General features: G+C 32.9%; 3 protein-coding genes across 4 annotated transcripts; 2 read left to right on the forward strand and 1 right to left on the reverse strand.

Moving 5' to 3' along the window:
• The first annotated feature begins 315 nt into the window (after positions 1-315).
• Positions 316-3,934, forward strand: LOC123921850 (zinc finger protein WIP3-like). 2 transcript variants are annotated; one of them, XM_045974548.1, is made up of 3 exons: positions 316-431; positions 462-779; positions 3,004-3,832. In XM_045974548.1, exons 1-3 carry the CDS (start codon positions 339-341, stop codon positions 3,460-3,462), a joined length of 870 nt encoding a protein of 289 aa, XP_045830504.1. In that variant the 5' UTR covers positions 316-338; the 3' UTR covers positions 3,463-3,832. The 2 variants fall into 2 exon arrangements, with proteins under 2 accessions (XP_045830504.1, XP_045830503.1); XM_045974547.1 differs by having other exon boundaries at positions 316-779; positions 3,004-3,934.
• A 2,948-nt stretch (positions 3,935-6,882) lies between these two features.
• Positions 6,883-11,281, forward strand: LOC123922159 (protein ADP-ribosyltransferase PARP3). The gene is made up of 18 exons (XM_045974905.1): positions 6,883-6,888; positions 6,987-7,279; positions 7,386-7,581; positions 7,689-7,802; positions 7,916-7,973; positions 8,055-8,124; positions 8,397-8,571; positions 8,840-8,973; positions 9,064-9,301; positions 9,398-9,525; positions 9,598-9,674; positions 9,749-9,909; positions 9,989-10,198; positions 10,287-10,389; positions 10,485-10,567; positions 10,650-10,793; positions 10,879-11,061; positions 11,151-11,281. Exons 1-18 carry the CDS (start codon positions 6,883-6,885, stop codon positions 11,217-11,219), a joined length of 2,442 nt encoding a protein of 813 aa, XP_045830861.1. The 3' UTR covers positions 11,220-11,281.
• A 1,057-nt stretch (positions 11,282-12,338) lies between these two features.
• Positions 12,339-13,875, reverse strand: LOC123924036 (beta-1,6-galactosyltransferase GALT29A). The gene has a single exon (XM_045976800.1). The coding sequence runs from the start codon at positions 13,873-13,875 to the stop codon at positions 12,592-12,594; it is 1,284 nt and encodes a 427-aa protein (XP_045832756.1). The 3' UTR covers positions 12,339-12,591.
• Positions 13,876-14,165: the final 290 nt, after the last annotated feature.

A 14,165-nucleotide genomic window follows, 5' to 3' on the forward strand; every position in this document is an offset into this window, starting at 1 on the left:
ACAGTGAATTTCGTAAAATTCATATTCGGTAGATCACTTGTTTAACGTAACATTAGCCTAGAATTAATTAGTGTTTTATGGTATTAAAACATTCTTTGCAATATCAATTGGTGAGTCACATGTTGTGGATGTCATTGTCAATTCCCTCCATTAATTACTCTCCCTAAAAAAAACAAGCAAAAGGCCAACAAGAGAAAAAGAGAAAGCAAAGGTTAAAATAAAAAGGGAATAGAGAAAAGTCCATAAAGAGACAAAGAAATTCCTTAATTAATTAATTATTAATTTATTAAATCAAACAATCATATAAGTGCTTGGTTTCACTCATCTAGGTAAAGAATATGGCTATGATGGAATTTGATGTAGAGGACAATAATTTCATTGAATGGCTCAAACCATCTAATTCCTCTCTTTCATCCCTAACTTCATCATCATCTTCTTCTTCTTCTTCTTCTTCTTCTTCTTCTTCTTCTTCTTCTTCTTCTACCACTCAAAATGAAACTATTCAATTCTTTCCTATGTTGAGTGCAAAGTCTTCAAAAGAGGATCAAGAACATGAAGTACCACAAATTAAGGGTTTTGATGTGGCTTTACATATTGGATTACCTCATGAAACTAAAGAAAATGATGAGAAGTTTTTCCATGCTAAAGAAGAAGAAAAGCCTTCTAAGAAAACCTTCCAAAGGTTTTGGATACCAACTTCTGCACAGATTCTTGTTGGACCTATGCAATTTTCTTGCTCCATATGCAATAAAACCTTCAATAGGTATAACAACATGCAGGTTAGTTTTTCTTTTTAATTAATTTCATCAGTTTTTTATTCTACTAGTTTTTGCTTCACTTTTTTTTTTGGTAAAGTTTTTGTTTCACTTTATTTATAAAGAAAATTGGAAAAACTTACTAGAAACATTAAATTAGTGAGGAAAATTTAGAGAGATAAAACGTACGTAAAATATCCCTCTACACAAATCCGTAGCTTTTTTTTTTTTAAACATAAAATTAGTCACAGAAATCAGTAATTAATTTTATTTTTACGTCACGTTGAAGCTATAATTGATAATTAATTAACTCTATATAATTAAGAAGTTCCGTTTCAAAAAAAATAACTATAATTAACACAAAATTGATAATTAATTAACTCTATATAGTCTTATTTTTTTAGAGGAAGTGGCAAACATCACTAACATTAATTAACACAAAATTGTGATGTTTAATGTTAGAATTTAGGTGAAGGTGTCCATCACCTAGTAATAACTGCATTGTCACTTGAACTAAGCTTTAGAGACAAACAATGTTTATTAGATACATACACCCATAATCTATACAAGAGAAAAATTGAGTACAAAAAATAATGTCTTAAATTCCATTACTAAGTGTTTAAAACATCAAAATTGAAGATAAATTTATTTATTTTTCCTCTAATTTTTGTTGGTTATTGAAGGGGGGAGAGTGGGAGGGAGCTTTTCTTTGTGCTTTTTAGTTTACCATAAAATGGAAGACAAATTAAGTGCAATAGTAAATTTGAAAATGGGTAGGTGTAAGATATGTAAATTACATTTAGGCCAAATCCAGAAAGCTCTTAGAAAAAAACAATACAAAACTTTGGATTCTCCTTTTGTTGTACTAATCAATTGATATATTCTTGATGGAAAATTCAGATTTCAAATAGATTTTTTTTTTTAATTTCACCATTCATGGTGCTAGCAGTTGCTTTTTTATTATAATTTGACTTGTCCTACCCCATCAGTCAAAAGATTAACAATTATTTGCAAAATTAGTAATCATAGATAGGTCAAATAATGCAGGCTCCAACTTTTATTTTTAATGTAAAAGCAAGTGTGGTTAATTAAGATAAATAATTTATCTCAAACAAACTTCTTTAAGTCATACTAACCCCCATTAGACCATTTTTATTTATCTCATACTAGTCCAATAATCATTATTTCATGATATGAATTACTCATTCCTCTTATATTATTCCAAGATGCACAATTTTTTTTTTTTCAAAAAAATTCATTTTGAAAATTCAGATGTTAGTTTTATATCAATTTTTAATGCAAAATAGGGACCGTTTAATATGAACCCGATTCAAAGATAGATCGTATTATTTATTATAGTAAATTTTAATAAAATATTATATTTGTTTTTTATTTTGTATCATTATAAAATTTATTTATTTATACTAAAAATAGTAAAAAATTCATTTTAGACTATTTTTGAAAGGTACATGTTATAAACACTTTGCAACTCAGTTGATAGAGATATCGTTTTATATGTGCAGGAGTTAAGGTTTGAATCTCGGATACTCCATTTATTCACCTTTAAGATGAAATTTCGCAAAATAAATAATGTATATAGGAGCCACTAAACTATATACTTGACAAATAAATAAATAAATAAATAAACACTTCGCAAAATAATGTATATAGTATATTGAACCTGAAATATATACTATGGAACTTCATATATATCAACAAAAAAAAAATACCATGGAACTTCATTTATTACTTACCCACCATATATTTGCTAATCTATACCTATACACATATATATATATAAAGAGGATACACAAAAATTTGGTGTGAACTTTTCATAATACCAACAATATCATTGACCTTTTTCTTAAGCAGTAAAAATCTTTCATTAACAAACTCATCATAACATAAGACATGTTTTTGTTTTTAGCAGCAAAAATCTTTTATTAACAAACTCAATCTAACGTAAGACATATTTTTTTTTTACATAAGTTTCCATAATAAAAATCTTTTTTTTTTAATAAATATTATTTGTAGACCAATTAGAATCATCCACCTCAACAAATGTATCGGTACATATCCACAGTGTACAAAGAATTCACCTTATATAAAAAGTAACAAAATAACAAATAATTAATTTGAGACAAAAATATATTTAATGAGACGATATTTTTGCTCAAAATAAATTGCATGCATGAAGCTCTTAATTATTTAATTAATGCCAACTTAGTTAGTTTTTATGAATTTGTAGATGCATATGTGGGGGCATGGATCTGAATTTAGGAAAGGACCAGACTCACTTAGAGGAACACAACCAGCTGCAATGCTAAGGCTACCTTGCTATTGTTGTGCTCAAGGTTGCAAGAACAATATCAATCATCCAAGAGCTAAGCCTTTGAAAGACTTTAGAACACTTCAAACTCACTACAAAAGAAAACATGGTATAAAGCCATTTATGTGTAGAAAATGTGGCAAAACTTTTGCTGTTAAAGGTGATTGGAGGACTCATGAAAAGAATTGTGGTAAGTTATGGTATTGCACTTGTGGTTCAGATTTTAAACACAAAAGATCACTCAAAGATCATATTCGATCTTTCGGAAAGGGACATAATCGACTTCCGGGTCTTGATGATCGAGCTTTCGAGGAGGAGGAGGAGGAGGAGAAAGAATGTGTTACTTGTTCTCATGAAGATAAAGTTGCTCGTACATGATCTAAGTGTATCAAGCATAAATCTTAATTTCGTTTGTTATATTGAACTACTAGAAAAATTAAAGTTAAAATAACGACAAAAAGTTTGAGTAAAAATTTCAGAATCTCAAATTTTTGTCGTTATTTCAACTTTTTATAGTATAATAAGTAAATGCAGCTAAGTTCATTGATTACTACCCTTGTGCTCGACAACAAAAAATTCTCAATATTGCCAAAGCATGAACATGAGAACGGTTTGCTACCGAGCGTTTGCAGGGTAGTGATTAGCTCATATCTATAAAGGTTTGATTAATATTTGTGGTTAATTAATTTGAATAAATACATTAGCCTCAAGTGGTGAAGTAGATGAATTTTCTTCCCATATATATTTGTGTACACCTCTTCAATGGAGAAAATTTGTCCGCTTCATTGCCAAAAGGATTTCTGTAAGTCTTGTTAACATATTTTCAATTATACTTTATACCTTACCTAAGTGCATGCTTTTCGTTCCATATTTTCAATTATATTCGTTAGTTTGATGCCCCACATAATTACCTTGTCAATATTGTTGCATGTATATATATATGTACATGTAAGCGTACGTGAGACATGGAGAATAAAGGGGTATATCAGGATTTAGGAGTTTGAAATTTGAGTTATTTTGACTTTTGAGGTAGGCTTTGACAAAACAAAAAGTAGTGTAGTAATAATTGGATAAAACAAAACAAATAGAGAGCGTGTGTGAGCGATCACCATTCACCACCATAGTTTGTCGGGGGGTGTAAGAAAACGTTGGAGAAGGGAAATAGGAGTATCAATCACAATCAACCACTGCTATCTTAATCAATTGCATTATTTTATTTCATTTCATATCATGCTATGTGCTTTCATACTTAAAATTTAAAATTTTAGATTATAAGTTTAGGATTCTAATTATAGATACTAGTGGGACATGCAAGCGCGTTTCGCGCCTGCCTGTGTCTAACTTATGTTCAATTAAAAAAGATATGTTTTATGTTATGGTGAGTTTATTAATAAAATATTTTTATTGCTACTAAAAAAATCAAGGATATTGTTGGTATTATGAAAAGTCCACACCAAAAAATCATCGGCTCTAGTATTTGCTGTTAAGTTATGAGGGGAGTTTAGATCATCATATTAGATTAAAAGCAACTATACAAAGAGAATTTAACACCATATTTTAATTCAAAATATTAAGACATTAGGTATATATATGTGTCTCTCTCACGTATATAGTGTTCAACAAACATTTTTTCATCCGATATGAGACTTATATTGACACTTAATATATAAACTAACACCCCATAATCATATTCTCTATTTCTTTTCTTTTTGTTTTTTTTTTAAAAAGAGACTTTCATGCATGTTCTTATTGGGTATCAAATGTGAGTGATTAATTTCACATCGACTATAAATAAGCTTAATGTTAAATATATAAAAGGGTAACTACGTAATGTTGTAAGATTTTGGGTAAAAATGTGTTCTAGAACTCACACTTGGGGAAGATTGTTGGGTTTCACGTCAGTAGTTGAGCACTATAACGACTTTGAATGGGTAAAATGTTTGATATATATGAGAGACGACCCATATACATACTGTCTTAATTAAGGTTTTGGGTGAAGATACAATATTTCTCTCAATGATACATTTCTCCTCCAAAATTTATAATTACTTCGTTCAAACACAATTTGTATTATACCCAAAATGAATTGGCTAAGACTAATCGGTACAATTAGTCCAAAAAAAGACTAATTGGTACACGTGTAACATCGATCATTTGGGTATTAAGTGAATGATTGAGTCCCACATTGACTGTTCGATACATGCTGGTTCCCTTTCACAATTTATTATTTTCTAGAAAAACAAATGTATCAATACACTAAATGGTTTTATCAACCAAAAAAATAGACTACATGGTTGTGTCAATAAATACGTTTTCAATAAACTGAACACCAGAAAGTTGCATAACACATGCTTAATATGTATTGATATATCATATAATGTTTTACAAAACTGAGTTAATTTTTAAAAACAGAATTTTCCTTTTCTCTCCTATTTTACAAAACTTCGTGCATCTTTTTCACTAAGAAAATAAAATAAAACATACAAACTTTCATCACATTTCCTCAACTCTCAAACTTCTAAAATAGTGTTTAGTTTGATTGGGTGCTTAGCTTTCTTGTGGATTAATAACGACCAAATTATGTGAATTCTTCAATAATTTAGATTGATTAGTTTGGAGATTTTCTAAGCAAACGTTAAGATTTTCACTTTAATGAGTGAGATATTCTTAACAGCTAATTTTACCAACCCATACATATTTAATAGCTTATATTATCATTATATGCTATTTTTGCCAAATAAAATATTGTATTTCTTTTTTTTTTTTACTCGTTGCAATGATTTGTTGCCTCATAGAATTGAGAGTTAGGTTTACCTTAACTCTATAAAATTAACTTGTAAGATGAAGATTGCTTATACTTATAAATATATATACAAGTCATCTTGCAACTGATGTGAGACTCTTGACACACATCCTCACGCTCAATACTATTAGGTAGGTGGTCCAATTAGAAACCTGATAGCGGATCGTAGATGAGACTCTGATACCATTTTAGAATTGAGAGTTAAACCCAATTTAATCCTACAAAATCGATTCATTGCTCTCACTTATAAACACATATTCAGATGATCTTGCAACAATCTTAGCAATACAAAATGTTAGAAATCCCTATTTGCTAAAAGATCTATGAAGCACGGACAACTCTATGAGTATCAATATCGTACGGGGTGTCGTGTCCGATCCGTACTTCATGCTAAAAGACGCACAGAGCCGAATATCTGAGCCAACCGTTACTTTATTCATGCATTCGTAATCCAAGATCAGCTAGTAGTACTTGACATGATTTTTGTCTTCTCACGTATAATGAAAAAAGAAACATTCTTAATTGGATTGCACCGTTTGAATCCAACCCAACCGAATACTAATAAAGTAAGCAAAGACAACAAAATCAGAGAAAAGATAAGAACAAAATAACAATGTGACAGTGTTTGAGGTGGAACAAAAAAATAACCAAACACAATGGAATGCTATATTCCCACATGTCAGCATTGCAATGTGTGAAAATATACATACTTTTCCACGTGTCAAAAACTTGCAAACTTAGCTGACGTGTCATGTTATGGTGATGACAGAAAGATTTGGTTTCTTAGTGAAAACCCCATGCACGTGGCAGTTCATGACTATTGTTGTCTCAGCTACAACCTATGATCATGTGAAATTGTTCATAGAATCATAATGGTTATTTAGTGCATACCATATCCAATTCCAAAAACTCTAAACTATATGCTTTTCTTTTGCTCATTGTAAGAAAAAAGAAAGAAAGAAAGAAGAGACTTTCATTAAGTAATTAGCAACAATATGAAGGTATGTTAATCTTAATCTTTTCTTCATTGACATGTTTTATTCCTTATTTTTTTCATATAGTTCAATGTCTCATTAATGTGTTTATGGGAAATTTGAAGGTTGAAGCTAGGTCTCATCATCATGTTCATGGACATGGGGAAGAAGAGAAGGTGATGACAAGGAAGCAGAAGGCAGAATCTAAAGCACAAGAAGTAGAGCATACTCCTAAAAAAGCTAAGGTGGAAAATGAAGGTGGTCACACTAATGGAAAATCTGCTTCAAATGTTTTAGAAGAATATGATGAGTTTTGTAAAGCCACAAATGATAAACTATCTTTGGAGCAAATGAAAGAGATTCTTGAAGCTAATGGTCTTGATTCCTCTGGTTCTGATCTTGAAATTACTAGAAGATGGTTGGTTTCATTATATTAGACCATTTTCATATTAACTATTTTCCATGACCATAATGTTCATATTGTTAGTGATGTAATGTGATTCAATTGCCACTTTCTTGAACAGCCAAGATTTGCTGTTTTTTGGTGCATTAGAGAAATGCACGGTTTGCAATGGCAATTTGGAGTTTGATGGAAGACGTTATGCTTGTAGAGGCTTCTACAGTGAGTGGTCTAGTTGCACTTTCAGCACAAGGGACCCTCCAAGGAAAGAGGAACCTATAAAACTACCAGATTCTGTTCAGAACTCTCCAGTTTCAGATGTGACTTTCTCTGATTTATTACCATTTTGTTTCTTCATTATGTATCTATAGCATTGTTGTATTGTAACTTGTCACCTAAGAATTTGACATGTGTGTGTATGGTGTAGTTGCTGAAGAAATATCAGGACCAGAGTAAAAGGCCTCAAAGGGATTTAGGCTTAGCTATAAAGCCTTTTACTGGAATGATGATTTCTCTGATGGGTCGTCTTAATCGAACACATGTATGCACCTATGTTGTTATTGTTGCATTAGTAACTAATTAACTAACTTCACTTTAATGTCTTTTAGCATCTACTGAGTTTTGTTAATTGGCTATTTTGTTTTTGGCTACCAGGGATATTGGAAAACTACTATTGAAAAGCATGGAGGGAGAGTAGTAAACTCTATTATTGGTAATTTCATAAATACTTATTTTCTCATCCTTCTCTTCTGTTCCTAAGAATTGCATTAACATTACTAGTTAAATTTTTTAGGTGCAACTTGTTTGGTGGCTTCACCTGCTGAACGAGAACGTGGTGGAACATCTAAACTTGCAGAAGCCATGTGAGTGCTAAAAACTTAGATTTATTTTTACTTCATCAAATGATGGATTCGTTGTATTTTGTTTGTATCAAACAAGAATTTTTTTTTGTTATTTTGTCACAAATTTGACATCATATTGTAAGTTTTGCAACTCATTAATTATTACCTTCATACAATTTAGTTGTATAATTTGATGTCAACTTTGGCTGTCAAATTACATTTCTTGAATATCATGAAAAAAAAAGTAAATAAACATGCCTAAGTAACTAACTATCATGCCTATCTTACTATAGGGAGAGGAGTATACCTGTGGTTAGGGAGGCTTGGTTAACTGACAGCATTGAAAAGCAAGAACCACAACCTTTAGAAGCTTATGATCTTGCATCTGATCTTTCTGTGGCTGGAAAGGGAATCCCTTGGGACAAACAAGATCCTGGGGAGGAGGCTATTGAATCACTCTCAGCAGAAGTACATAATCTACTCTTTCATACTGCATTTTTTTTGTTACTATTTTATACTCCCTCCGTCTCAAAAGAAAATATATTTAATTAATGCTTTAACTTTTATAAGGGTACAAATAGTAAAGCATCACTAAATATGCATTCCTTTCTTAAAAGGACTAAAGTTTTGGGACAAAATTAAAAGTCTAAAAAGACTAAAGATTTCGGACGGAGGGAGTAGAAGACATGTAGTTCCCATTTGTTTGTGTTTGATAAAATTTGGTGAGTGATAACAGCTCAAGCTTTATGGAAAGAGAGGAGTCTACAAAGATACCAAATTGCAGGAGCAAGATGGAAAGATATTTGAAAAAGATGGGATACTATACAACTGTGCCTTCTCTGTTTGTGACCAAGGGAGAAAACTTAATGAGTAATGATACTATGAAATCAATCGTGAATTTCATCTTTATTGACATTTATAAAACAACTATGCCTAATTAGTATTGTTAATTTGGGACAGCTACTGTGTCATGCAACTGATTATTGTCCCTGAGAATCGTTTGCATCTGTATTTCAAGAAGGGAAGAGTGGGGGACGATCCAAATGCAGAGGAGCGATTAGAAGAGTGTGAGAATGTTGACAATGCTATCAAAGAGTTTGTGAGGCTCTTTGAGGAAATAACAGGAAATGAGTTTGAATCATGGGAAAAAGAGAAGAAGTTTGAGAAGAAGCCATTGAAGTTTTACCCCATTGACATGGTACGTATATATTGCTTCCTTTATATGATTAATGATTTATCCATGCCACTTCTATTTTTTTTGATTAAACATAGAAAGAATAATGGCATTGAATAGGATGATGGAGTTGAAGTTAGACATGGGGCACTAGGTCTTCGGCAGCTTGGTATAGCAGCCACACACTGTAAACTTGAGCCTGTGGTTGCAAATTTTATGAAGGTTTTGTGCAGCCAGGAGATTTATAAGTAAGCACAATACCTGAACACTACTTTGTATGAATACCAAGAATTCTTAAACTAACCTTACATTGAACTCAGGTACGCATTAATGGAGATGGGTTATGACTCTCCAGACCTTCCAATAGGAATGGTTACAAATCTTCACCTGAAAAGATGTATGTACATTTGAAACACTTTTGTTTTCTTCACATTGTGTCATTTAGAAATACTGACAATTTAACTCTATCAGGTGAGGAAGTTCTGATGGAATTCATTGAGAAAGTGAAATCATTGAAAGAGACAGGACCCAAGGCTGATGCTATTTGGTCTGATTTTAGCCAGAGATGGTTCACTCTGATGCACTCCACAAGGCCTTTCATTTTTAGAGATCACCAGGAGATTGCAGAACATGTAAGCCAATTAGTCACAACACCTTTGTTGATTTCAACCACTTATCTTGAAGACTTAATCTTTGTCCTAATTTTCCTAGGCTGCTGCAGCCCTGGAGGGTGTTAGAGATATAACCCTTGCTTCTCACCTCATAGGAGATATGAGTGGTTCTACTATTGATGATCCAATATCAGACACTTACAAGAAATTAGGTTGCTCAATTTCTCCCCTGGAGAAAAATTCAGATGATTACAATATGATTGTGAAATACCTTGAAAAAACATATGAACCTGTCAAAGTTGGTGACATTGTAAGAATAAAACTGTTTCTGTTTGTTCTAGGAACTACAAGAATGCTCAAATCTTAGTAAGTGTTTACTGTTTACTTATGAACTTCAGGAGTATGGGGTGTCAGTTGAAAACATCTTTGCTGTGGAACCAAGTGCTTGTCCTTCTTATGAAGAAATAGTTAAGCTGCCAAATAAGGTTCTTCTATGGTGTGGTAAGACAGCTAGAATATTCAAATAGTAAAGAAAAAATTGGTTTACCTTGGTTCTTATCAATGACCACACTAATTCTATGATTATAATATGGAAGGATCACGAAGCTCAAATCTTTTGAGGCACTTGCACAAGGGGTTCTTGCCAGCTATATGTTCACTACCCGTTCCTGGTTACATGGTATTTACAAATATAAATGATGGTTGCTTTAAATCTGATGTTGGTGACTATATTTTCCTCACATGTTGCTTGTTCTTGGCAGTTTGGCAAAGCCATTGTTTGCTCTGATGCTGCAGCAGAGGCTGCAAGATATGGTTTTACTGCTGTAGATAGGCCAGAAGGGTTCTTGGTTTTGGCCATTGCTTCACTAGGAAATGAGATTACAGAGTTGAAAAGCCCACCTGAGGTAGGCAAAAGTTATAATCCTTTTATGGTTTTTTCACTTGCAAAGTTTTATTATTGATATGGTCATGAAAATGATCCTGAGACAGGACACAACATCTTTGGAGGAAAAGAAGATTGGAGTGAAGGGGCTTGGAAAGAAGAAAACAGATGAATCAGAGCATTTTGTTTGGAAAGATGACATAAAAGTTCCATGTGGTAGAATAATTGCCTCGGAGCATGAAGATAGCCCTCTGGAATACAATGAGTATGCTGTCTATGATCCTAAGCAGGTATAACCTATCTTATGTTAATGTATGAGCCAAATTTCAATAGGAATAACACCTTGATTATCCGAGTTTGAGCACAATTTGTTTTGCAGGTACGCATAAGCTACTTGGTGGGGGTGAAGTATGAAGAGAAGGATGCCGTGATAGACACGGCAGAGTGAAAGGCATAACAAAATGATATGATCAAAGGGGAAACTTTTTTGTAATGCATAAGTACTTCAAGACCATCTTGTTTGAAGCTGTTGCTCTATCAAAGCTCAACAAGAAGTTTATGTAGGAAGTAGGAACATCTGTCATTTTGATGTAAATAAGTAAATTATGTAGCAGCAGAAAAATACGTCTATGCTATGTCACGTTTTGACCTAGGTATTGTATAGGTCCTACTTATGAGTGGAAAACTTAAAATGTTTTGTGCTGCCTAGTATGTATTAAGCAAGAAAATGCAACTAACCAAATACCACGAGTAGTGGGGTCCTACATAAACACTATAATGTAAGTTTGAGTTGACCACTTCAATATGAATGGACGAAATCATACAATGATGTGTGCCTTTTGGTGTTTAACTATAACCTACCATTTGAGCTGTGTAACTTCATTTTTCCACATGTAATTAACAAAATATCAATCATATAAAGGGTCTCAAGCTCTAATGAGTTAACATCAATCATATGAAGGGTCTCAAGCTCTAATGAGTTAAAGAAATTGAAATAAAGTAAATGAAATTCATTTTGAGCTAAGTTATTCCAAGTTGATACCTCAATAGCATTTTGTAGTGGACTACTAGTCGCAGCTTCTATGGATCATATTCATGGTGGAATGCTAGTTGTTCCCGTATAGAAACCCTGCATTATTTTGATGGGAAAAAAATCATGAAGCATATGATATAAGCTGCAAATAGGGGTGTTAGAACAAAAGGCTGCACATCACACCTTACCATAAGTTTTGTTCTAGAGACCTTCTATTGTTGTAATATTAATTAAAGACTAAAATGGTAAGAAAGAAATATTATGTTGAACACTGATGGTAAGAGGGATTATGTTGAACGCTTAATTAAATGTTCAGAATCTTGGAGCAAATCAATTTATTTATTTGGAAGGTAATTAATATCAGTTACCATTTGAGTTAATATTTTAACAATAAATGTTGGTAATTATTGTTGGTAATGTTTACTACAGAGATTCCAACCAAGTAGGGCATGAATAAATATAGAATATGGTTATGAAGCAATAATTGGCAGTGAAACATAATAAGCACCTAACTTAAAGAAGAAACCAAAGAAAGATATAACACACATAATAGATGTGCATGATTCATAATTTTGTATTGATCTAACCAAAATTTACACTTGGATGTTGCCTTAGGCTACATTTGGGACAGTACAACAAACTTGAGAAAAACAAAAAATGAATCTCAAACCAAACTTAGTAATCCCTTCCACTATCTATTCACTCCACAAGTATTACAACAAGAGAGCACAGAAACATGAACAAAATTTACCCCTCCAACACTCATATCAGCAACAACAGTTCACTGTCATCTATACATTACAACAGGAGGAATCTTAAACTTCTCTGATATAAACGGTATAGGCTTACGTCCATCGACAAGATCACTATAAAAAGCATATTCAGCTTCATAATCATGCAAATGAAGTTCAGCTTTCTGGTTAGTATGATAATGATGTTTAGCAGAAGATGATTTACCAAACCCAAAAATACTAACTTTATCACATACCCCTAAAGCCAACATAACAGCTTGCATACCAGAAGAATAATGAAACAAAGCACCATCATGAGCTGAACCCCATTGTTCTAAACCCTTCCCTGTTTCCTCCACAAATCTCTTCAATGAGTAATACTTCACAATCCTAGAACACAACACATCAAACCTAGGATCTGTCACCAACAAAGGAGACTTATGTGAAGCATTACAAACAGTATAATCCAAGAAATGCACAGCTTGACAAATGTACATAACAATAGGAACATTAGGACCATAAGGGTGACAAAAACACCCTGATCTTCTTGCACATAAATGCAAAATGTTGCTATTCACAAATGAAATACTTGTTTTTTTTCCAACTTTTGATTCATAGTTATCAACCCTAGCATTGTTTAACCTTATAACAAATTCATGTGCATCAATTAATGAACCATAGTTTCTATTAAGCAAAATTCCACTGTTACCAACAACAGCACAAGAAGAGTACTTTTTTTCACCAGAATCAACAGCATTAGCATTAACTTTGTTATATCGATCGAGCGGAACCTTCACCGATCGAGTTAATTCCAACATTATCCCCGATTGAAACCGACGCTTCCTCGCCCAATCATGCAAAACTCGCCGAAAATCAAGCCAATACCGATAGAAAAGCGGCGACCGGAGTGTTGCCGGAACATTCCTATCACCACCGCCGTCATGATGGATGAATCTCCGCCACGAAACGAATGTCCTATGCCGTGCTTGACTAGCAAAGTTACCATCAAGAAGCTGCTGAATCTCTTGCCGGGATTTTTCCTCACCGATCTCAACGGCGGCGTGTTTGAGCAAAGTGGAGTTTAACGACGGTGGATCGCGAGTGAAAACACGCGCTTCGAGCTCGATTGAGAGTATACCTTTACGAAGAATAGCGCGTGAGGTTAACGTAGCAATGAAAACGAGAAGAATGAGAAGAATGAAGAAAGGACGAACGGTGCGTTTCATCGGAAAATTGTTGTTCTTAGATTTGGTTGAAGCTAAATGAGTGAATGAATCGATGCAACAAAAATTTGGTGTTTCTGTTTCAGATCCATCTTTTTGTTCAGAAGATTTAGGCATTGGAATTGGTAATGAAGAATATTTGAATTTGAATAATGATGTTAGGGATTTGAAATGGAAAGTGAGTGTTTTTGAGTTTCCATAATTGGGGGAAAATTGAATAGAACCCTAAAAAATGAAAATTTATGTGTTATGCAATGAAATAGCGAAGAAGGGTACATAAGAAAAGGATGAAGAATTTGGTGTAGCAGTAGAAACTGAACATTGAACATGAAATTTTGGTTTAGTTTTGTTTTTGTGTGTTTTGTTTTGTTTGGTTTCCAAGGTGCTATGGAACCAAAACAAAAACC

Source organism: Trifolium pratense, linkage group LG4 (assembly GCF_020283565.1).
Source record: "Trifolium pratense cultivar HEN17-A07 linkage group LG4, ARS_RC_1.1, whole genome shotgun sequence".
Lineage (NCBI taxonomy): Eukaryota > Viridiplantae > Streptophyta > Magnoliopsida > Fabales > Fabaceae > Trifolium > Trifolium pratense.